Below are 24665 nucleotides of genomic sequence, written 5' to 3' on the forward strand. Positions count from 1 at the left end.
CCATAATGTAACTTGGGAAATGACAGGTTAATTATTCGTACAGATCTTATCCAAGCAGATCTGTGGTGTGTGGTGTTTTTTTTTTTTTTTTTAAAAAGAAGGGATTGTAGTGCAAGAGGAAAAATCTGAATAGAATTTACCAAAATTTTTGCCTCCTGATTATTTAAAGGAGTTTCAATAGTTCTCAAGTGATGCAAATTGGGTTGTGTCAAGCAAAGGGTGAGGGCTTTATTATGTTGTTGTGACATCAGAGTTTAAGGCCAGATTATTTAGTCTGACCTCATGTACATCAGAGGCCACCAATACCACCCAGCACCCAAATGCTAAACCAACAACTGAAATTAGACCAAAGCATTACAGCCCTCAGGAGATTAAAGTATAATGTACTACATGCAGAGAATAGAAGGGAAGGTAGTACACCAGTGCCTCAGGCTCCTGAATTAATAAGAAATTGATTGAGATGTACCCAGATGAGCTAAGCAAGTGACTGTGCTTCATTCAGCAGAAGGTGGAGAAACCCCAAGGTCATTGCTAATCTGCCCTGGGGGAAATATGCCTTTCTGACTTCACCATGGTGGTCAGACCCTGAGCATCTGAGCAAGAAGCAGGCAGCCAGCCAGCCAAACACCTGAGAGAGAGAATGCTCTGTACCACCTCAGAATCCTGGCCCACCACATCCAGTGTCCCCCTTATAGCTGTGGACATCTCTGATGCTTCAGAGGAAGGAGATAAATAAACCCCAACCCAGAATGCATTGGGGAAGGGGGGAATTCCTTTCCTGATCCCTGCAGGTAACTTGGTGAAACTCTGAAGCATGAGCTTTTAGGAACATAAGACATGAACTGGAAGAGACCCCCAGGTGCTGAGCCCTGCCCCCACTACCAGAAGCAACTTCATTATACAGTCCCACTCATTCTCAAGCTCCGTTAAAAAGGGATTAAGTTGTTTGTCCCCACAATGCCTATTGGGAGTCTGTTTCAGAACTTCACTACTCTGATGGTTAGAAACCTTATTCTGATTTCCAGCCTAAATTTACTCATGACCAGTTTATACCCATTTGTTCATGTGCCAGCATTGTCCTTGAGCTTAAATTACTCTTCACCCATGCCCGGTATTTATCCCTGATGTATTTAGAGAGAGCAATCCTATCGCTTCTTAGCCTTTGTTTTGCTAGGCTAAATAAGCCAAGATTTTAGTCTCCTCTCATGAGATAGGCTCTCTATTCCTCTGGTCATCCTAGTAGATCTTCTGTGTCCTAGTTCCAGTTTGATTTCATCTTTTTTGAACATGGGTGACCACAATTGTACACAGTATTCCGGATGAGGTCTAACCAGTGCCTTGTACCATGGAATTAATACTCTATCTCTACTGGAAATGTCTTATTTAATACATCTTAGAATTGCATTTGCCTTTTTCGCAGCCACCTCACATTGGTGGCTCATAGTCATCTTGTGATCAACCAACAAATCAGGTCTCTTTCTTCCTCTGTCACTTTAAACTGATGAACCCTCCAGCTTATAGCAGAAAAGGTGTTGATATGGGAGGAGGATAATTAACCATACAAATTTATTAAACATTTCTGATAAGCAGAATCAAGTGCCACAAACCTTAGTAGTCACTTGTCCTTCCATATCCATCTGCAGCCCAGTGTGTGTTTTTTCTAACCTGTTGCATCATTCATAATTAGATTTTAAGTTCCTACAGGCATGGTACATCTCATTTGCTTTGGAATGGTGTTAGCACACATCGTCGCCATCATCACAAATCCCGAAGGGATGTAGTCGCCTTGCAGATCAAGTGCCAGCCAGATCAATCTGTAGCAAGGTCCTTAAGGTGGTCTGGCTGGTGGTTCCGTTTATGTCCATCTTTGGCAATCTTATTACGCCACTGAAGTTTTTGGTGGCAATGCGATCACCAGCCATGTAGTGGCATTCCTTGAGAAACACTTTATATTGTATTCACCTTCCTATTAATGTCCATTCCCACAAAGCCTATGAAACTGAACCAGTTCTGATGGAGGCAGTTGCTGGGTTCAGCTGTGAACATTCTCCATTACTGATTTTGTCCTGCTACTTAATATAGAGCAATTGAGTCGAAAACATCCACTTGGTGTTCTTCTGCTTTCCTCATCACCTGTTTCACTAGTATACCAAGTTGGTATAATTCTTATTTTGTAGATCCACAGGTTCATAGCAAGCTAGATGTCATTACACCTCCGTGGAGGCCACTGAAGGGCCTGAAACATGGCAGCATCCACTGCTGTACAAGTGCCCACACCTTTTGAGCATCCTTAAGCCTTGCCTATGGCACCTAAAAGGTATTTGGCAGTTGCCACTTGCTCAGTATCCTGTTCAAAGAAGTGCAACCAGCTCGGTATTAAATCTGAAGTTGAAGGTTGCTTGATGGTAATGGCTTGGGACTTAGTTTTATCTTGATTACTAAACAGACCATTGCACTGTGCTTCTTGCCTGTCCAGATCAGCCATCAATATCAGTGATTCACCAAACCGAGCCAACAAGACAATGTTATTGGCATATGCAAGATCTTAAAGCAGAGTGTGGTCAGCTCAGCGCCACCAACAACTGCATCCTCAAACTTACCCATCAGCTACAGTGCTCATATTGAACAACTATGGTGACAAAACACAGCCTTCTTGAGCTCATTTGGAAATAGGAAACCATGCTATGGATCAGCTATTGAATGGAACACAGCTGACCTCTTTTGTCAATGATACTGTCTTCTCAGGGACACTGTGTCACCTCATCAGACCCTGGAACTTGCTCAATGCACTGAATCAAAGGCCTGATGGAACTCTCTAAAAGTGCTTTGTGAGGTTTATTTAATTAATCCATCTTCTCAAAAAGCTGTCTTAAGGTAAAGATCTGTGAAATGAGATCTAAAGCTGCAGTGAATATCCCAGTCTTTGCCATGAAGTGCATCATTGATTTGAGACATTAACACAAAAGCCAAGAGCTTCTCTGGGACTGACAAAAGCTTAGTACCTCTGTAGTTGCTACATTTGGGCTTATCAGCCTTTTCAAACAGAGGCAGAATAACAAATTCCTTCCAGTCGTTGAGGATTATATTTGTGGCCCAGATGGCTTGGAAGAATCGATGTAGCAATGGTAGAACAATACTGTCACCTTTGTTAATCAGCTTAGGGGTAAAGTTACAAACCCCTGGTGCCTTCACAGACTTCAGTTTATGGAGTGCGATCCACTTGGTTGAAGGAAGGTATCTGCTGGAACTTCCTGCCCCATTTCAAATGGAAGAGGGACTGCAAGTAACAGACAATTGAGGAGTGTTTTTTGAAATGATCTTCCCATCTGTGCAACTGATCTTGTAGACTCTGGCTGATGCTGCCATCCCAATTCTTTACTGGACAAGCTGGTGCTGTCTCTGCTCGCAAACACGTCAGCATTGAATAAGGGCTGCAGAGATTGTGCCTGGTGGCAGCATATTCTAAACTGGCTTCTTGAGTCGACCCCCAGGATTCCATATCTTTTCTTACACAATGACTTGATGACATTCCAAAGTCTAATCCATTTGGCCTTTGCTTTTTGCTCTTGACAAACGTGTCTTTAAACACTTGAATTGTAGCCTTGCTTCTTTTCTTATCCCAAACTGCAATGGGTGTCTCTGTCCTCCTTGATCCATATATATTTGAAGAGCTGTGGCTCAGGACTGAGCTGGCAGCAGTCAGCACTTATGACTTCAATTACAGTAATGCTGTTCCTCATCAGATGACAGAGGAAGTGAGGCTTAAGTCTCTAATGCTTCGGCAGTTTTAAGCCGTTCAAATGGAAAGCTGTCTGAGAGCTCAGCTCTAATAAGAGCTTTTGATTGAATTGGACTAATTAGCTGGCTGTCATAGAAGTGGAAGGCGCACTTTTGTCAGCAGAAGCTGATGTTTGGTGTCAAGTTCAGCACCTCTGCAAACTCAGACATCCATGACTATTGACTGCCAGTAATTTGTTAACAAGGACATGATCAATAACAATCCTAGTGAAGCCCTCTGGGCTGTACCAGGTCTGCCTGTGAATCTTTGAGTGACAGAAAAGCGATGATATTGGACACACATTGAGATTATTCTGAGTGCTGCATTGTGATACAAGGCTTTGTTGAAACATTTGTAAGGAAACTTATACTTGAGTGTCCTGTTTAATGTGATTGCATTAATTTATAGTGGCATGGTGTGAGATGAGAATAGAAAACATAAGTTAACAAGCTATTTGGGATAAAATGGAAAACCTGTTTCTGGACCTCAGTACAGTGATGGCCTAGACCGGGGTGGCCAAACTTACTGACCCTCTGAGCCACATATGGCAGTCTTCAGAAGTTCGAGAGCTGGGGTGTGCATGCTGGAGTTTGGGGTTTCTGCCCTGGGGGAGGCACCTGCCAGGGCTCAGGGCTGAAGCCCCACTCCTACAGAAGCCCCTACCCCCGACCCTGCTGCAAGGCAGGGGTCCCAAGCCCCTCCCCCCACCCCCAAGTCTGGTAGGTAGAGAATGGAGGGGGTACGTGGAGAGCTCTGCGAGCTGCACTTTAACTGTACAAGAGCCACATGCGGCTCGCGAGCCATAGTTTGGCCACCCCTGGGTTGGACCTTACTACAGGCATAGCCATTCTAAAAATAACTAGGATGTGGAAACTGTCAACCAGACTTGATTAACTGAAGCTATTCATATAATGCCCATCGAGTGACACACACTGCAGAAAATTGACGAATTAATAAAACTATAATATATCTGTTTCGTTACAGTTTCTACCATATCAAAGGATAAAGCCTATAGAAAAAAGAAAGGACCAGACAGTTTGTAAGAGAGTTAAAAGAAAGATTTAATTGACTAAATTAGTCAGATGTTTTTCTCCTGAGCATAGTGACTACCAAAGAAACTAATAGATTCCTGCAGCCATCAAAGTTCCAATGCATCAGAAAAAGCCTGCAAGAAATGTATTATAACAATGTCCTGTCAGCATTCATATATTTAGCAGTGACATGTTGGCTCAGATGGACAGCATGGAAGAGATTATGTAATTTCTGATGTCTTTGAAAGATTCTTGATGATAGGTGGCAACAAAAAGATAACTGGGAAGTTCACAGAGAAGTCTGTCTATCAAGTTGCATTTATCAAAATTGTGGCAATTTATAGGTCAGTTACTACACATTTCAATCCAAAGATCGTGAACAGGGGGCAGCTACTTAAGATAGATAATTTTTTTTAAAGCATTTTGATTACTCCCCATATCGCACATGGCCTTTCATCTTTAATTCTCCCGACTTTGTTTATTTCTTACTGTTCTGCTCTTTTTTCCTCTTGGCTACAGCCATTCTTTGCTTAGTAGGGAGGAACAAACATAATGGTACAGGCAGTTGTATTTGTACCTTAGGGCTACTCAAAAGCACACACAAAACCTCTTGGTTTTTATACGAGCAAGATTAAAATAGGAAAGGAATTGTGAAGTTGTAGTTAACTGGCCTCATTGCACAGCTTTTTGAGAAATACAGGCTTGGAAATTACCTTTAGGTTATAGGTGGCAATGTTTATTAAGAGGGTGGGCAAAGGAAAGGCTTATGGAGAGAAGAGAACTGGAAGCTTTGATAGACAAATAAAAATGCAAGTGTATGTTTTGAGACATCAACATGATGTACTGTAACATTAGTACTGCCATACCACAACAGAAGTCCATCTATTACATTATTGTACTTCTGACAGTGACAAGTACCAGATACTAAAGAGAAGTTGCCAGTTGCTCTTGAAAATCCCATCCATAGGTGCCTAAATTTGGAGTTAGGAGCCTTAGGCTCCTGTTTTTGCAAATTTTGGTCTGAGTGTATAAAATGTGCAGTAATTTTCTTAATGGATTGAAAGCCTAAATAACATTAAAGCAATTCTCTTTTGAAGTTACACAATTTATGATTTTAATAAATACAACTTTAGCTCCTGATGCTACACTTCACGTTAGTCCTATGAGTAACTTCATTTATCAGCACAGCACTTATAATTTAATTCATTATAAGTTTTAATCTGAAATTGCAGTAACATAAATCTTCAAATTAATTTTACAAAGCCTCAACTTGATTTAAAATCAATAATTTAAAAAAATAGGATGACTTAAATCACATCCTTGATTTAAATCAGTCCACATTGGTTTCCTAAAACCCCCATCTGTTACTTGTTTGCGTATGCCCTGAAATATGAGGCTTTATATTTCTTTGTTTTAAAAAAAAAAAACCAACCTCTAATGTAACAGTGGCTGTTCCTATTATCTGGATAAATGTCTAATCCTTTTTTGAATCCAGTTAAGCTCATTGTTTGAATGATACTTTGACAATGAGTTCCACAGATTGGTGTGTGTGTGTGTGTGTGTGTGTGTGTGTTTTAAAAAATGATATATACATATACTTATTTCCTTTAATCAAATTCTGTGTAAACATCTTTTCAAATTCATTAAATGTTCCCTTGTTCTTGTATCCTGGGAGGGTGAATAAGCGGGCCCAGTTGACCATCTTTATATTGTTCAGTATTTTGAGTACCTCTATCCTGTCCCTGCTTATAATAGCTCTTATGCTTTGGATAGGTGTATGCTCTTGGATCTGATGTATACATCATCTTCTTCTATCACTTTTCTTCTGGAGGAGAAAGGGAAGTCACTTCTTCATAATATGTGCTTGTGTTTCCCAGTTGTGAGAGGTCATACAGAGGTGATGCTGGTCATTCATGACTGTAGGAAAGCATAAGTCATGATTTAGTTTAATTTCCTGAGGGAAGTATTTTTCCATTCTGTTGGCATGTTCAAGTATTTTATAAATTTGTTAGCTGTTTACTGTGTATTTAACTGGACTGTTATTTTATTGATCATATGTGCTTGCATATCAGCTTCAGGAGATTGATAAACTGCAGGGTGTGATGGGGAAAAAGAAGAAAGGAATTGATGTAAGCACAAACTTCTAAAGGTTAACTTACAGCCCTCCTGGAACATTTGGAATATTAATATATTCAAGATGCTGAATTACAGTTCCATTCTTATGTATAGTAACAGTCTCTCCAAAGTTTGACTCTGCAAGGACTTTTGTTCCTGGGTATTAGGTCATTGGTACTAGGCCAGTGGAACTCCTTCTGCTCGCAAAGATTTTTTTACCTTAGATGGCAGTGGGCAATAAATAAGCCAGTGCCTGTGCAGAGCATAAACACTACTGCGACATTCTGTACCTCATGGGAACACCCGACACCCCCATATTCATCCTTATAATATGATTGTGTGGTATCTAATGCAAAGTTTGTCATGTTGGGTATCTTTGGAAGGCTCATGATGTACTGAGCATTGTTGTTATGGTAAAGTTATAGGCTGTAATTTCATGTCTACAGTTATGAGGCTGAAAATGTGTCCTCATGGCTTAAAGCAAGCCCAGGCAAAAACTTTTCAAGAGCAGAGGGGCAGTTCACACCTCATCAGGGCATGTATGGAACAAACCCAGCCAAGCCTCGCAGGAACAAAGGACACTCGCTTAGGCAACAACGAAGGATCTGTTGGACTCTCGAATGAGTCACCCCCCTTCCTTTGGTCAGTTTGGGACTGTGATGAGGTAATGCTCACCTGACTCTGAAGGGGGGAGGCAAAGCCAAGAGGGAAGAAAGAACATGATAAAAGGGAGGGACACTTGCCATGCTCTTCTTCTCTTCCACCTCCATTTACAGAGGTCACCACGCAGTGACTGAAGTGCTGATCAAAGGGGAGAGCCTGGCTGAAGGGCAACCAGCCAGCCTGTGGTGAGAAACATCTAAGTTTTGTAAGGGTACTGAAAGTGTTAAGATCAGCTTAGAATGCGTTTTGCTTTTATTTCATTTGACTATATCCAACTTATCGTGCTTTGACTTATAATCACTTAAAATCTATCTTTGTAGTTCATAAATCTGTTTGTTTATTGTACCTTAGCAGTGTGTTTGATTTGAAGCATGTCGGAGACTCCCCTTGGGATAACAAGCCTGGTGCATATCAATTTCTTTGTTAAACTGATTAATTCATATAAGCTTGCAGTGTCCAACGGGCATAACTGGATACTGCAAGACGGAGGTTCCTAGGGTTGTGTCTGGGACAGGAAATATTGGCTAGTGTAATTTGGTTGCACTATCTAGGGAGCAGCTTACAAGCCAGAGGCTGTGTGTGAACAGCCCGGGGTGGGGGTTCTCACAGCAGAGCAGGGTAAGGCTGGCTCCCAGAGTCCAGGATGGGAGTGACCTAGCAGATCACCGGTCCGGATAACACCAGAGGGGAACGTCACAGTCCAAAGATTGACTCTGCGAGGACTTTTGTTCCTGGGTGTTAGGTCATTGGTACTAGGCCAGTGGAACTCCTCGCAAAGATTTTTTTACCTTAGATGGCAGTGGGCAATAAATAAGCCAGGGCCCATGCAGAGCATAAACACTATCCTCTAAATGTTCCAGGCAGTTCCTTTTTAAACAGGGCAAGCGTTCCCTATCAGTTCACTTCTGTGTTTCCCAGATCCCTCCTCATGATCTAAGGCTACTTCTACATTTGGAACTAGGGTTGTGATTCCTGGCTCATGTAGTCATGCTTACTCTAGCTCTTGTTGAACTAGTGTAGCCATGATAACACAGGCAGTGGTAAGTGGTGGCATGGGCTAGCTGGCCTGAATACAAACCCACCTGGACCCCATGGACACATACTTGATTAAACTAGCCTGTGCAGATGCTCTCTCCTCCCTGTGCTGCTCCAGCTTTACTACCACCTTTAGCATGCTATGTCTACAAGAGCTGGAAATCTCACCCCTTACTTGAAGTGTAGACATGTAGTCTTCATGCCACATCAGTGGCACATAGTGGCTTCTTTCAATCTTGTACTGTTAAGATTTTTCGTTTGTTTGTTTTTTACTGTTTTGAGATGTTAGCGGGAGTGTTGCAGTGCATTTTGTAAGCAGCTGGACACTACAAAGCGTGCACTGCCACCCGCCTTTGTTCTTCCTTGTTTCTAATGAGTAACTTTTAAGAATTAGCATGTTTCCTTTGAAAAATGTTGTGTACATTATTTGCAATGGAAGTTTTGTCACTTGAAGGTTTGTGTGAGAAACTGTATTTGGCAAAAGTAAAATAATGAAGACCCTTCTTACTACTTTTTATGGGGGTGACTCTTGTGTGTGTTGGATTGAATTTCTGGAATCCAGATACAAGTGAAGTGTATATATCAAAATCAGGTCTGTTTTTTGATGGGTTACTTCAAAAAGCTATGTTAGTACTTATGGATTTTATTCTTTGTCACATTGTTACCTTTTTATGGGCTGTGCGGCAGTCTTGTCATGTTGAGGAATAGCAAAGGGAGCTATAGTAGCTCTAACAAAGTGAAAAGAGAAATTTGAAAGATGTTCAATCAGAGATAATTCAAAAGGCATTATCTTAGACTCAAGCAGCCAGGGGAGAGCAAGTCCTCACTGAACATAAAGTACACTAAGAAAGGTACAACTTCACACCAAAGCCCTTGAAATTAAATTGATTTAAAAAAAAAATCACTATACCCCCTACATTTCAAGAAGCTAATTAAACATCAATGGAAAAGTTAAATTATTCAAGTCCTAGTTACAGCATTCACATCAAGTGAACTTGTTGAATAATAGAAAGTTCATACGGCATTTGCTTGTGTCCTGATGTAATTGTTCAGTCTGAATTTTTTTTTAATAATCCTAGTTTTATGGCAGTAGAAGTGAAGTAGAATGTGGACAAGTGATAAATATATTCTTACTCTATTCTCTACACTCAGACTATCCAAGTTTTGTTTATATGCTCACCAAATATTCCTCCGTCTCTCAACTTCCACTGCCAGTTTCTTAAGACTCTCCAGCAGTGCCTTGTTACTGTATTTTGGCTTCACTTAACATTAGCTTTTTCTCTAACTTATCCCACCATTGCTGTAACTGGTCTTTCTCTCCCAGTGGCAGCCACAGTGGGTGTGCTTATGCAGACAGGGTTTCATGATGGATACTGCATTTTAATCAGCGTCACGTAATCCAGGTTTAGAGGATGCAATGCTTAAAATGCCAGTTCCTTGTCTTCTCTAGCATTCCCACTGATACTACTATTGGAATAGCTGAACTGGTGGTAACAACAAGCAGAGAAGTTCAAGCATAGATGAGGCTGTAATTCAGGATATGTGTGGTTTGCAGTCAGGAGATGCAGTTGCAGCTCCTGTAGGGATACCTGACCTACATTTTATCTGGCTAGATCACTGCTAACTTGAGTGACAATAGCAGTTATCCATGGCAGCAGGGACAGAAGCGCATGAACCAGCCTCCTGAATATAACCCTACTCAGGACCCTGGATACATACTTGAATGGCTAGCTGCTGCCATTGCTACACTGTTGTTACTTACTTGAGTTAGCTGTGATGTAGTTGATCAGTAGTTCTCAAACTTCATTGCACTGTGACCCCCTTTTGACAACAAAAATTACTACACAACCCTGGCATGGGGGACTGAAGCCTGAGCCTGAACCCTGACTTCAGCCCAAGGCGAGGGGACTGAACCCCAAGCCCCAGCTTTAGCCCTGGGGGGCTTGGGCTTCGACTTCATCCCTGGGCCCTAGCAAGTTTACCGCCAGCCTTGATGACCCCATTAAAGTGGGGTCACGACTCACATTGGGGTCCTGACCCACAGTTTGAGAACTGTTAAGCTAGATCAAAACTGGCTTGGGAATGCCTACAAGCTCATGTGCCAAAGCACACTGTTCTCTCTCTCCACTGACCAGACCTAGTCAGTTTTGTTTATACGCTCAGGAAATATTCCTCTTCACTATTCAACTTCCTTTGACAGCTGCTTAACACTCTTAGCAGTGCTTTGTCACTATGGGTGTGCCTACATAGGCTGCACATGTTCATAATGACAAAGCACTGCTTGAGAGTGTTAAGCAGCTGGTAAAGGAAGTTGAATAGTGAGGAACATTTGCTGACCAAATAAACAAAACTGGATGGGTCTGGTAACTGGAGAGAGAATACAGTGTGCCTTGGAGCATAAGTTTCAGGGGACACAAAGTTCATAAGAAGGAAGAGACTGTGCAAAAGAGACACTCAAACCTCCCATTTTTTTCAGGGATGTGTTAAGTGACTTTGACAATGTGAAAAGTTGGACAAATGTCTAATGAAGCATTTCAATCAGAAAAGCCATGAGTGAGCCAGACAGAGATGGTTGTGGAGGCTCAAGATTGAGTGAATGTGCTTTGAAAGCAGAGTCCTGGGGCAAATTGCACTACTAGGCTAGGATGTATGATTGCATGTGGCCAGTGAAAAAGCTGAGAGTACAGAATTTAGGGGTAGTTCACTGTAAAAATGATAAACAAAAGAAATATTATTTTTCAATTCACCTCATACAAGTACTGTAGTGCAATCTTTGTCGTGAAAGTGCAACTTACAAATGTAGATTTTTTTTTGTTACATACCTGCACTCAAAAACAAAATAATGTAAAAGTTTAGAGCCTACAAGTCCACCCAGTCCTACTTCTTGTTCAGCCAAAACTGCTAAGACAAACAAGTTCGTTTACATTTACAGGAGATAATGCTGCCCGCTTCTTATTTACAATGTCACCAGAAAGTGAGAACAGACGTTCACTTGGCACTTTTGTAACTGGCATTGCAAGGTATTTATGTGCCAGGTATGCTAAACATTCGTATGCCCCTTCATGCTTCGGCCACCATTCCAGAGGACATGCTTCCATGCTGATGATACTCATTAAAAAAATAACGCATTAATTAAATTTGTGACTGAACTCTCTGGGTGAACATTCTGCCATATATTTCATGTTATAGCAGTCTCGGATGATGACGCAGCACATGTTGTTCATTTTAAGAACACTTTCACTGCAGATTTGACAAAATGCAAAGAAGGTACCAATGTGAGATATCTAAAGATAGCGACAGCACTTGACTCAAGGTTAAGAATCTGATGTGCCTTCCAAAATCTGAGAGGGACGAGGTGTGGAGCATGCTTTCAGATGTCTTAAAAGAGCAACACTTGGATGCAGAAACTACAGAACCTCAACCACCAAAAAAGAAAATCAATCTTTTGCTGGTGGCATCTGACTCACGATGATGAAAATGAACATGCATTGGTCCACACTGCTTTGGATTGTTATCGAGCAGAAGCCATCATCATCATGGACTCATGTCCTCTGGGATGGTGGTTGAAGCATGAAGGGACATGTGAATCTTCAGCAAATCTGGCACATAAATATCTTCCAATGCAGGTACCGTGCGAATGCCTGTTCTCACTTTCAGGTGATGTAAACAAGAAACAGGCAGCATTATCTCCTACAAATGTAAACAGACTTGTTTGTCTGAGCGATTGGCTGAACATGAAGTAGGACTGAGTGGACTTGTAGGCTCTAAAGTTTTACATTGTTTTATTTTTGAATGCAATTTTTTTTACATAGTTCTACATTTGTAGGTTCAACTTTCATGATAGAGATTGTATTACAGTACTTGTAATGGGGGAATTGAAAAATACTATTTTTTTTGTTTTTTTACAGTGCAAATATTTGTAATAAAAAATAAATCTAAAGTACATTTTGTACTCTGTGTTGTAACTGAGATCAACAGATTTGAAAATGTAGAAAACATCCAAAAATATTTAAATAAATGGTAATTTATTATTGTTTAACAGTGATTAATTGTCATGAATTTTTTTAATCGCTTGACAGCCCTACTTATTTCACAACACCAAAACATGATAGCTGCTTAGGATACATATTTTAAAAAAACAGCTTCCTTTGATCCTTTTTAAAAGATGAGAAGTATTGGATGGATAAGGGACAGAGAGATAAAGAAGGAAACTGATTATAGTAATAGGATCATATGGAGACTCAGTTCTGGCATATATATTTTTACAGATATGAGATGGAACTTCAGCTTTTTGGTATCTTTTTAAATTATCCTAGTTCTTGCAGATCAGTGGTTTTCAATCTTTTTTTCATTTGCGGACATCAAAAAAATTTCAAATGGAGGTGCAGACCCCTTTGGAAATCTTAAACATAGTCTGAGGACCCTCTGTGGACCACAGGTTGTAAACGATTGTTGTAGATGGTAGTACAGAAGCAAGGTTAAAAGTGGATTTAAATAAGGAGAGGAGGGAGTGTGGCTTGGCATTCAGGTTTTAGGAGGCATGCCACATGTAGGAGTATCCGTGATGAAATGAGCAGACATGGAAGAGCAAGGAAAGCACTCAGTGACCTTATGGAGGTGGAGCCAACATAGGTTTGGTTTGAGGTGATGATCTCTTGAGTAGCTAACACAAATCTGAGTCTACTTACCTGCTGATTCTTAATTACCACTTGAACAGGTCTTTCAGAGGCCTCTGCAATTAACTTGTAAAAAATCAACACTCTTAGATTGTTTTGAGATAACTAATTTATAGTCTGACCTTTGCAGCAGACTGCAGCAAAAAAGGGGGGAGATTAAAAAAAAGTCCTGATCACTAATACTCCTGTAAAAAGAAATATAGCTTTAAGTGCTAGATGGTGCCAGCACAACATAACACAGTCCTGTATTGCTCATGTGGAACTGCACTTCCTATGGGAATTCTGAGAGGGATTCTTCCTCTCCTCGTATGAGGGTGAATCAATGCATTTCATCATCCTTTTGGATCCTTCAGTCTTATCTGTCATGACCTGCAGACTTTGCTGGAAGCTGGGAGTTGATCGTCCTTATCCTATGTAGATAACTGTTACAGGGAACATCTTGGTATTTTTTTAAAAATAGATGTACCCCAGAAATAATGTATTAAATAAGATGAGTTGTGGGGGCCAAAAGTTCATCCCTCTGAGTAGACTAATTTCCTTGTAAAGCTTCAGATTGACGTTAGTGTCTTCTCTATTGGAATGGTTTTAATAAATTCAAGAAAACTTGAAAGAATTCAAGTCAGGTGCTAGTTTAATTTTGGACTGTGAAAATGATTGGCAATCTACTCACAATATTTAGGCTTGAAAGCGTTAGTGTTAAATGTCAATATGTTAACATCAAGTTTTTTTCCTCTCCCTCTAGCTTTCTCCTCAAATCTTTGATGAACCTGTGATCGCTAAAGAAATGTATGAAGTTGCAATCTCTCTGATTCAATTGTTTGATGAGTTGGAAATGAAGGAAAGTGGGTAAGATATACTCCGGGTCTGTTTGTGAAGAACTTGTGACTCAGTTGAAATGAAACTCGAATTAGGGAATATGATTCTTTGCAGTACCTCTATTAGAATTCTGACATGGCTTTAATTTTTTTGCACTTTTCTTCCTTTTGTCTTGAATGGTGATTTATTGGCTTGATTTCTGCTCAGATTAATTGTATTTAGACTCCTTCTAGCTTTTATTGAATTTCTTGAATTTTTAAAAATACTCTCCAGGGCACAATGTGTAAGTGACCATTAAAGCTGTGTCAGTTAAAAACTTTATAGACTTTTTGCTGCAGGCTGGAATTGAATGTTATTTATATCAGGGCTTTGGAGCGGAGCCCGGAGCTGGAGCGTGGAGCAGCTCCAGAGCAGTGGAGCTGCAGGTTTTTGCCTGGAGCTGGAGCACAGCTCCAAAGCCCTGCTTTATATGAAACAAAGAACCAGAACTCGGATTTGTTTTATTAACAAAGGAATGAAGGAAAGTGTAATACATAAGAACCAATGAAGGCTGATGTCTTTTCTTGTTTGTATTTTTTAGACTTTCATGCTTATGTACATATTAGGTTAGAATGTAGAACAGATTAAGGCGATTTCATTTGTCTTGCTCTATAGCATTTTGTAAATTGGTATTCAGTATCTGCAAGAATGTGGTAAAAAAAAATCTAGAACTCAGACTAGTGCTGAATAGCAACTTAAAGCTACACTTTTCTGTCATGCTTTGTTCTGATTTTTTTTACACTAATTTATAAATATATATTGAAGAAATAACTTCACTTTTTAGACTGAAAGCTTTTTTTAATGTTTTGTGAGCTTTTGACGTTTTGGAAAAAACTCATGAAACTTAAACTTTCAGATTGCACTATAAAATGTAAATTTTGATGGGGATATTAATGTGATAAGTATGTGCTCATTTATCACTTTCATTATGAGGAATTTTTGATCTTTCTCCTTTTTTTTCCTGAAGAACTGAATACTTCCTATAGTGCTGCTTTGTTGGAATATTTTAGAATACTAGGCAAAAGTACTATATAAAACGTTCTCATTACCAATATTAATATATTATTGTAGTTTTTAATTTCAGAAAGGGGCACTGCTCATAATAGGAAGAGACATTAGTACATTCCAGTGAAAATGAACATTTCTGGTATTGATATCATTAAAATATTTGTTATATGTACAGTAAGGGAATAGTGATTTTTCATGCTACATTTACAAAATATTTTATAATAGTATGAAGTTACTGCTACCAAGTGTAAGATTTTTGTATTACATTAAACTGATTTGTGGCCTCTGGTCTCTGTCACACACAGGCTTACGCAGAGTGATGTCTCTAGCCGTTCATGTCATGGCTTAGCTTATTAGTGCTTATGAAAGGAATCTGTTTGTTTGCTATTGTAAAACTAACTTATTCAGTTATAGCTCATCATAAAGAGCTTTGCAATTTTCCTTCCCATTACATGCCACTTACAATAGGAAAAGATTTTGTTAGAGCTATCTAACATAGCATATTTTTAAAGTAAGGATAGAGTTTATGCTTCACAAATTTTAACAAAATGAAGTTAATACTGTATTAATTCTCAAGTAGTGATACTCAGAGAGAGTTTTTTATATAACACAATTTTGTAAGGGAAACGGGAGTACTTTTACATGTGACATAGTTCTAAAGGCCACGGAGCAGATTTGCTTTCAGTATTTATCGACATGTTTTATGGAAAATATAGCTTTAGGTAATGTTTTGTATCGTGTCTCTTCAATGAACTTAAATAGCACAGCTTATAGGAAAAGTGCACTTTTGTTACTCTTACAAGATAAATATAATAGGGTGAGGTTAGTAAAGTGTGAAATTAATTAAAATATATTTTTAATATTAGGGAGAACAAAAATTTGGGCCTTGTGTCAGAGCGTGGCAGTGTGTTGGTGTTTCTGCCAGGTGGGTACTGACATTTTTTCGCTGTGGTTTCGCTGAGGGGATGAAGCTTGTTAGCGGGTATTGAAATGACAGCTTTTTTTCTCTGACATCGCTCCTCTTCTAATTGATAACGTAAGCATCAGAACATACATCAGTCTTCCATTTTACCCCCCCAACCCTATATGAATATGGCAGCAAATAAAAAGTGACCTTCATTGTAAAATACTGTATTCTAACCTTAGCATTTTCAAATAAAGTTACCAACTCCCTCCCCCTCACAAATTTTCAGCTACTGGGTTAAATGTTGAATCATACCATATTTGAAATTCTGCATTCAGTTTCTCCATTCTATATAATTACACAGCTCCTTCATATGACAGTATGGTCAGTAGTGCCTCATATCCAGCCTTCATCTAGATCCTTGAAGTAGGAGTTAAACTTTTTTTTTTTTTTTCTGTATGTTGCTTAGCTCATTTTAAGCATTCAATAAAAAATGTGTAAGGGACCACACAGCATTTCATGTATGAACAAGAGGCTGTATTGTTTTTTTGAAGAACCAATTTAAGTTGAAAAAACTTAAACTTGCTAATTAACCTTTCCAAAAGTACAAATCTAGTTGTGTAACTACTACCAAACAAAAGCCACGTGTCAAGTAATTCGTGTAGGGCTGTCAAACAATTAAAAAACATTAATTGCGATTAATCACTAGATGAAAAAAATAATTGCGATTAAAACTGCGATTAATCACACTGTAAAACAATAATAGAATACCATTCATTTAAATATTTTTGGATGTTTTCTACATTTTCAAATATATTTATTTCAGTTATGACACAGAATACAAAGTGTACCGTGCTCACTTAATATTATTTTTTACTAATATTTTCACTCTAACAAATAAATATTTTTCAGTTCACCTCATACAAGTACTGTCGTGCAATTTATTTATCAAGAAAGTGCAACTTGCAAATGTGAAAAATTTTTTTTACATAACTGCACTCAAAAATAAAACTTGTGTAAAACTTTAGAGCCTACAAGTCCACTCAGTCCTACTTCTTGTTCAGCCAATCCATAAGACAAACACGTTTGTTTACATTTGCAGGAGATAATGTTGCCTGCTTCTTATTTACAATGTCACCTGAAAGTGAGACCAGGCATTTGCATGGCACTGTTGTAGCCTGTGTTGCAAGGCATTTACGTGCCAGATATAGAATCATAGAATATCAGGGTTGGAAGGGACCCCAGAAGGTCATCTAGTCCAACCCCCTGCTCAAAGCAGGACCAATTCCCAGTTAAATCATCCCAGCCAGGGCTTTGTCAAGCCTGACCTTAAAAATATCTAAGGAAGGAGATTCTACCACCTCCCTAGGTAACGCATTCCAGTGTTTCACCACCCTCTTAGTGAAAAAGTTTTTCCTAATATCCAATCTAAACCTTCCCCACTGCAACTTGAGACCATTACTCCTCGTTCTGTCATCTGCTACCATTGAGAACAGTCTAGAGCCATCCTCTTTGGAACCCCCTTTCAGGTAGTTGAAAGCAGCTATCAAATCCCCCCTCATTCTTCTCTTCTGCAGGCTAAACAATCCCAGCTCCCTCAGCCTCTCCTCATAACTCATGTGTTCCAGTCCCCTAATCATTTTTGTTGCCCTTCGCTGGACTCTCTCCAATTTATCCACATCCTTTTTGTAGTGTGGGGCCCAAAACTGGACACAGTACTCCAGATGAGGCCTCACCAATGTCAAATAGAGGGGAACGATCACGTCCCTCGATCTGCTCGCTATGCCCCTACTTATACATCCCAAAATGCCATTGGCCTTCTTGGCAACAAGGGCACACTGCTGACTCATATCCAGCTTCTCGTCCACTGTCACCCCTAGGTCCTTTTCCGCAGAACTGCTGCCTAGCCATTCGGTCCCTAGTCTGTAGCTGTGCATTGGGTTCTTCCGTCCTAAGTGCAGGACCCTGCACTTATCCTTATTGAACCTCATCAGATTTCTTTTGGCCCAATCTTCCAATTTGTCTAGGTCTTTCTGTATCCTATCCCTCCCCTCCAGCATATCTACCACTCCTCCCAGTTTAGTATCATCCGCAAATTTGCTGAGAGTGCAATCCACACCATCCTCCAGATCATTTATGAAGATATTGAACAAAACCGGCCCCAGGACCGACCCTTGGGGCACTCCACTTGATACCGGCTGCCAACTAGATATGGAGCCATTGATCACTACCCGTTGAGCCCGACAATGTAGCCAGCTTTCTACCCACCTTGTAGTGCATTCATCCAGCCCATACTTCCTTAACTTGCTGACAAGAATACTGTGGGAGACCGTGTCAAAAGCTTTGCTAAAGTCTAGAAACAATACATCCACTGCTTTCCCTTCATCCACAGAACCAGTAATCTCATCATAAAAGGCGATTAGATTAGTCAGGCATGACCTTCCCTTGGTGAATCCATGCTGGCTGTTCCTGATCACTTTCCTCTCATGCAAGTGCTTCAGGATTGATTCTTTGAGGACCTGCTCCATGATTTTTCCAGGGACTGAAGTGAGGCTGACTGGCCTGTAGTTCGCAGGATCCTCCTTCATCCCTTTTTTAAAGATTGGCACTACATTAGCCTTTTTCCAGTCATCCGGGACTTCCCCGGTTCGCCACGAGTTTTCAAAGATAATGGCCAATGGCTCTGCAATCACAGGCGCCAATTCCTTCAGCACTCTCTGATGCAACTCGTCCGGCCCCATGGACTTGTGCACGTCCAGCTTTTCTAAATAGTCCCTAACCACCTCTATCTCCACAGAGGGCTGGCCATCTCTTCCCCATTTTGTGATGCCCAGCGCAGCAGTCTGGGAGCTGACCTTGCTAAACATTTGTATGCCCCTTCATGCTTCAGTCACCATTCCAGAGAACATGCTTCCATGCTGATGACGGGTTCTGATCGATAATGTTTCAGAGCAGTGTGGAGTGATGCATGTTCATTTTCATAATCTGAGTCAGATGCCACCAACAAAGTTGATTTTCCTTCTTGGTAGTTTGGGTTCTGTAGTTTCCATATCGGAGTGTTGCTCTTTTAACACTTCTGAAAGCATGCTCCAGACCTCGTCCCTCTCAGATTTTGGAAGGCACTTCAGATTCTTAAACCTTGCGTTGAATGTTGTAGCTACATCTTTAGAAATCTTACACTGGTACCTTCTTTGTGTTTTGTCAAATCTGCAGTCATCTGATACTACCATAACGTGAAATATATGGCAGAATGTTTGTAAAACTACAGAGCAGAATATATACAATTCTCCCCCAAGGAGTTCAGTCACAAATTTAATTAACACGTTATTTTCTTGATGAATGTCATCAGCATGGAAGCATGTCCTCTGGAACAGTCTCTTTTTAATCTCTCCTCATATGGAAGCTGTTCCATACCCCTAATCATTTTTGTTGCCTTTGTACCTTTTTCAGTTCCAATATATCTTTTCTGAGAAGGGGCAACCAGAACTGTACAGAGTTTTTAAGGTGTGGGTGTACCATGGATTTATATATAGGCATTATGATATTTTCTGTCTTATTATTTATCCCTTCCCTAATGGTTCCTACATTCTGTTAGCTTTATGACTGCCGCTGCACACTGAGCAGATGTTTTCAGAGAGCTAGCCATGATGACTCCAAGACCTGCTTCTTTAGTGGTAACAGCTCATTTAGATCCCATCATTTTGTATTTATAGTTGGGATTAAGTTTTCCAATGTGCATTATTTTGCATTTATCAACACTGAATTTCATCTGCCATTTTGTTGCCCAGTCACCCAGTTCTGTGAGATTAAAAGATTGAAATAATTGGGTTTTAATCTGGAGAAGAGAAGACTGAGGGGGGGACATACGTTTTCAAGTACATAAAAGGTTGTTACAAGGAGGAGGGAGAAAAATTGTTCTCGTTAACCTCTGAGGATAGGACAAGAAGCAATGGGCTTAAATTGCAGCAAGGAAGGGTTAGGGTGGACATTAGGAAAACCTTCCTAACTGTCAGGGTATTTAATCACTAGAATAAATTGCCTTGGGAGGTTGTGGAATCTCTGTCATTGTCTAACCTGCTCTTAAAAATCTCCAATCACCTGTTGGGGATGGTCTAGATAATATTTAGTCCTTTTTTGCACGCAGGGGACTGGACTAGAAGACTCTCAAGGTCCCTTCCAGTCCTATGATTCTATCCCCTTTAATAAATCCTTCCTAAGGGATGTCTCTGTCCAAACCATGTGCTCCTCCTCACCTGTCCTCTTTCCCCCAACCCTTAGTTTAAAAACTCCTCTGTGACTTTTTTAGTCTTATATTCCAGGCATTTGGTTCCATTTTAGTTTAGGTGGTGTCCAGTCTTCTTGTATAGGCTCCTCTTTTTCCAAAAGATTCCCCTGTTCCTAATAAACCAATGTCTCATCCATGCATTGAGACCCCGCAGTTCTGCCTGTGTAACTGGAAGCATTTCAAAGAATGCTACCATGGAGGTCCTGGACTTTAATTTCTTACATAGAAGTCTAAATTTGCCCTACAGGACCTCTCTCCTGCTTTTCCCTACAATATTGGTACCTATATGTACCATGACCACCAGCTCCTCCCCAGCACTGTACGTAAGTTTTTCTAGATGTGTCAAGAGGTCCTCAACCTTTGCACTCAGCAGACAATTCACCATGCGGTTCTCCTGGTCATCATAAACCCAATTATCTGTATTTCTAATAATCAAATCTTCCATTACTATTACCTGTCTCTTCCTAATAACAGGTTCCCTCCCCCAGAGAGGTATCCTGAGTGCAAGAGGATACTCTGATGTCATCTGGAAGGAGGGTCCCAACTATGGGATTTTTTCCTTCTGCTCCAGCTTGATATTCTCCTTCCTCGAGACTTTCATCCTCCTCAACAGCACAGAGGTTGTCAGACTGGGGGAGGGACCACTCTGCTATGTCCTAGAAAGTCTTGTCTGCTTATCTCTGTCTTCCTTAGCCCCTTCAGTTTAGCCACTCTGGTTTCAAGAGCCAATACTCGATTCCTGAGGGCCATGAGCTGGTTGCACTGAATATGCACGCATGCCACCTGCCCACAAGGCAGGTAATCATACATGCTGCATTCAGTGCAATAAATTAGGTAGCCATCCCCCAGCTGCTGGACCCCCCCGCCTGTATGATGTTTACTCTTGCAGAGGTATTGTTTGTACTTTGGGTATGTTTTTGGGGGTTGGGGGATATTGGCCTAAGTATAACGAATGTTTATTTGGTGTATCTGGATGTGTGCTCCCTCACAAAACTCCCCTGTTCACTTGCTCCTCTGGTTGCTTTCGAGCTGGCTTTTAAAATCCCTGTTCTCCCTGGGTTAGCCCCAGCTCCTTGTCAAGGGAGTCTAAAGAAATTAGGGATTAAAGGATGGCAGGCTAGAGTCTTGCTGGGACTTGTCCTCTGTCTTGCCTAGCAGGCTGGTAGGATCAGCATGCAGACCACCAAGGAGACCACACTATAAACTTCAGGGAAGCAGAGACTCGTCAGGGAAGCAGGCACATAACAAACTCACCCAAAGGTCATGTAGTCCCTCCTCCTCCACGTGAAGAACTCCCTTGCAAAACTCCTGTCTGATCACTAGCTCCTGTTTATTCGCTAGCTCCTGTTCACTAACAATCTAGTGGACTTCTTGAGCCGACGATCTGTCACAAGTGATCACTGTGGAGGTCTATTATCAACCCAGTATTTCATTTGTGAGGAATTCTCTTAATAGACTTGTTCACCACCAAAGTGGCCCAGAGGTTCATTACAGGACACTTTCATCCTACCATGGAATCAAGGCCTTGTGTAGACTTTGCTACCAATTCTCCTGATTTCCAGAGGAGACAGGACAGAGCCACACTAACCCTAAGAACTCCTTACTGGCCAAGACAATTCTGGCTAATACACATCTCCAGATGGCTGTTCAGCGTCTCGTTCCACTTCCAGACTGTCTGGATATAATAATGCAGAAACAAAATTAGGTACTGCACCCAGCCGTGAAATCACTGCATCTGACAGACTTGGATGTTGGCTTGTTGAGTGCTCATGCCAGGTCCAAGAAATCCTTATGTAAACACAGGCCTTCCCAAAAAGGACTTTGTCAAAAAGAGCACTTTTCAGTCTGGGCAGGCCAACATGCTTGTGACCCAGTACAGGCTCCTATACCAAAGATGCATGTCTACTTCCTGCATTTGAGACACTCTGAGCTTTCGTTCAGTTCCATAAAGATCTCCATGATCTTGCCATGATCTCTGCCTGCTATCCACCTGTTCAGTCCTGCTCAATCTCCTCGCATCCCACAATATCAAGATTCCTGAAGGCATTGTTATATATATACATACTGGTCAGAGAATCCTCCTCATGCATGGGATCTCAACATCATTCTTGTGAACCTTATGGTATCTTCTTTTGATCCACTTTTGAAATACAGTGTACCCTGCTGTAACATCTTCTGGAAGGGCCAGCAAACTCAAACTTATGTCTGACGCCCTTCCAAACCCTTCTCAGTTTTACCTCTTTTGTCCCAAGTGGTTATTCAAATTCAGTGTGTTGTGGGTCATTCCAGTTACAAAATGAAATTGATGATGGAGTTAAGTATTCCTTTGGTGCAATCTTGTTTATTTACAAAGAATGTACAAAATCTTGTTTCCTTGAATACAAGAGGAACTAAACAGGAGACTGTTCCTTTGTTTGGTTTTACAAGTCCATCTTTTCAGTCAGCTCACTATACCCAAAAAGCTTTCTTTTAGCTTTCTCTCAGGGCCACGTTACTAGCCTTCTGCTCTGTCTGCTTTGCTTTCTCTTGCTGGTGCTTCAGTTTCTGCTGTGTCTGTCTTATATGCTTTTCTGGTCAAACAATACCCAGCAAAGCCTTCTGCGCACATAGTTCTAGTTTCTGGGTGGGCTTACATACCCCTTTTTTGCAGCCCCAACCCAAGACAGAGGATCCTGTTTCCTACAGCGGTCCTAAGTGAAGGATGTCAGGCACACCTATCATACTCAACGACATACCACACAATCCATAATAAAATTCTTCAAAGATAACATCATGTTCAGATTTCATCTGATGCTTATCCCTAAAGTAGTCATGGAATTCCATTTGAATCAGTCTATTAACTCATCTGTCTTCTTCCCTAAACCCTCTTAGGAGAGAAAAAGCTCCACACACAGGATGTTTTGAGGGACTGAGCATACTATATTGAAAGAGGAGAGCCTTTCAGACTGCCTTTGCAGCTCTTCATGGCCATTTCTGGTGCTTCGAAAGTCATCTCTCAAAGGATATCAAAACGGATTATGCAGTGCTTAACAATCTGCTACCAAATGGCTGATTATACCTCTCCAATCCAATGTTAATGCTCACTCAACTATAGCAGAAACCTACCCATATCTGAAAACTGTAAGGCAGCCACATGGAATAACTCTCTGACTGTTGTTAAATGCAGTGCTCTTGACCTAGCTGCAAGATCAGATGCCAGGTTTGGGGGAGCAATATTACAATCTCTGTTCAGTTAGGTCAGTCAGAACTCCTGAATTTCACTTGCCAGATGCAGTGCTGCTTGTCGGTCAGCTAGAGTGGGATTCACACTGAGAAGAGAGAACGGTTACTTACCTTTACAGGAACTGTGGTTCTTCAAGATGTCGTCAGTGTGGGTCCCACAACTCGGCCTGTATCCCCACTTTTTTGGAGTTCTCTGTATCTGTACTCTGAATTAGTGAGGGACTGGGGAGGGGTGGTTGGGGCCACTCTGCCCTTTACCCCTCAGATGAGATTGCAGGTAAGAGAGAAAGGAGGGTCGTGTGGTTATGGCAGTTGAATGTCACCCTGGATAACTGGATTGTATCGCTGCCTCTGCCATAGAGTTCCTGTTCTAATACCTCATTGTATGGGCACCCAACTTGCAGGGTTGGCAATTTTCCAGGAAAAACTAGTTTAGGAGAGGATGCTGGTAAATACTGAACCTGTTTTAAACTGGGAAAAATAATTGAATCAGTGTCCAGCAAGCACAGAACAAATTTTGGGTACATCCATTCAAAACCAAGGTATAGGCTCAGTGTATTCACTACATGAAAGTTGGTCATTTGCTCCAGAACGCTGCATGGCTAAGTGCACCTGGACTGGTGGTAGGCAACTCTGTATGCTTCTGACTGCTTAATCAATGCTTCAAGCCCACAACTTTGCATTATTGTTGTTTTCATGTAATCAGATGTTCTTGACTTTTGTTTATATAATGTTGAAAATTGAAATGAGTCAAGACATGTATTACTTCTTGGAGAAAATACCAAACTAAAAATGTATACAGACATTCCAATGTTCAGTATTATAATTACATATATTAACGTTACGCCCACTGCGGTCTTACTTTTTATTTGTACAACCCTAAATTATTCTCTGAATCTACTTCATTATATAACCATAATTTGAATATGTAACTAAAATTCACTGTAATGTGGTTTGCATTAATAAAATGGTTTTTAAAATAGAAAATGCCTTAAATTGGAACTAACTGGTTTTTCGTGAGGTGGTAAAAACCACCTCTGGTGAATACTATGCCATTCTTGCTGACTTAAGACACCTAGGGCTTGATTTGCTG

At 40.7% G+C, this 24665-nt stretch overlaps 1 protein-coding gene across 1 annotated transcript in view; it reads left to right on the forward strand.

Annotated features, from left to right (window-relative positions):
- TDRD9 (tudor domain containing 9) overlaps positions 1-24665 on the forward strand; it is a 150905-nt gene that overhangs the window by 56384 nt on the left and 69856 nt on the right. Inside the window, exons 8-9 of the mRNA XM_073349793.1 lie at positions 14041-14144; positions 16028-16086. Of these exons, the coding sequence (XP_073205894.1) occupies positions 14041-14144; positions 16028-16086 (163 nt within the window). The remainder of the gene's footprint in view (positions 1-14040; positions 14145-16027; positions 16087-24665) is intronic.

This window comes from Lepidochelys kempii, chromosome 6 (assembly GCF_965140285.1).
Source record: "Lepidochelys kempii isolate rLepKem1 chromosome 6, rLepKem1.hap1, whole genome shotgun sequence".
Taxonomy (NCBI): Eukaryota; Metazoa; Chordata; order Testudines; family Cheloniidae; genus Lepidochelys; species Lepidochelys kempii.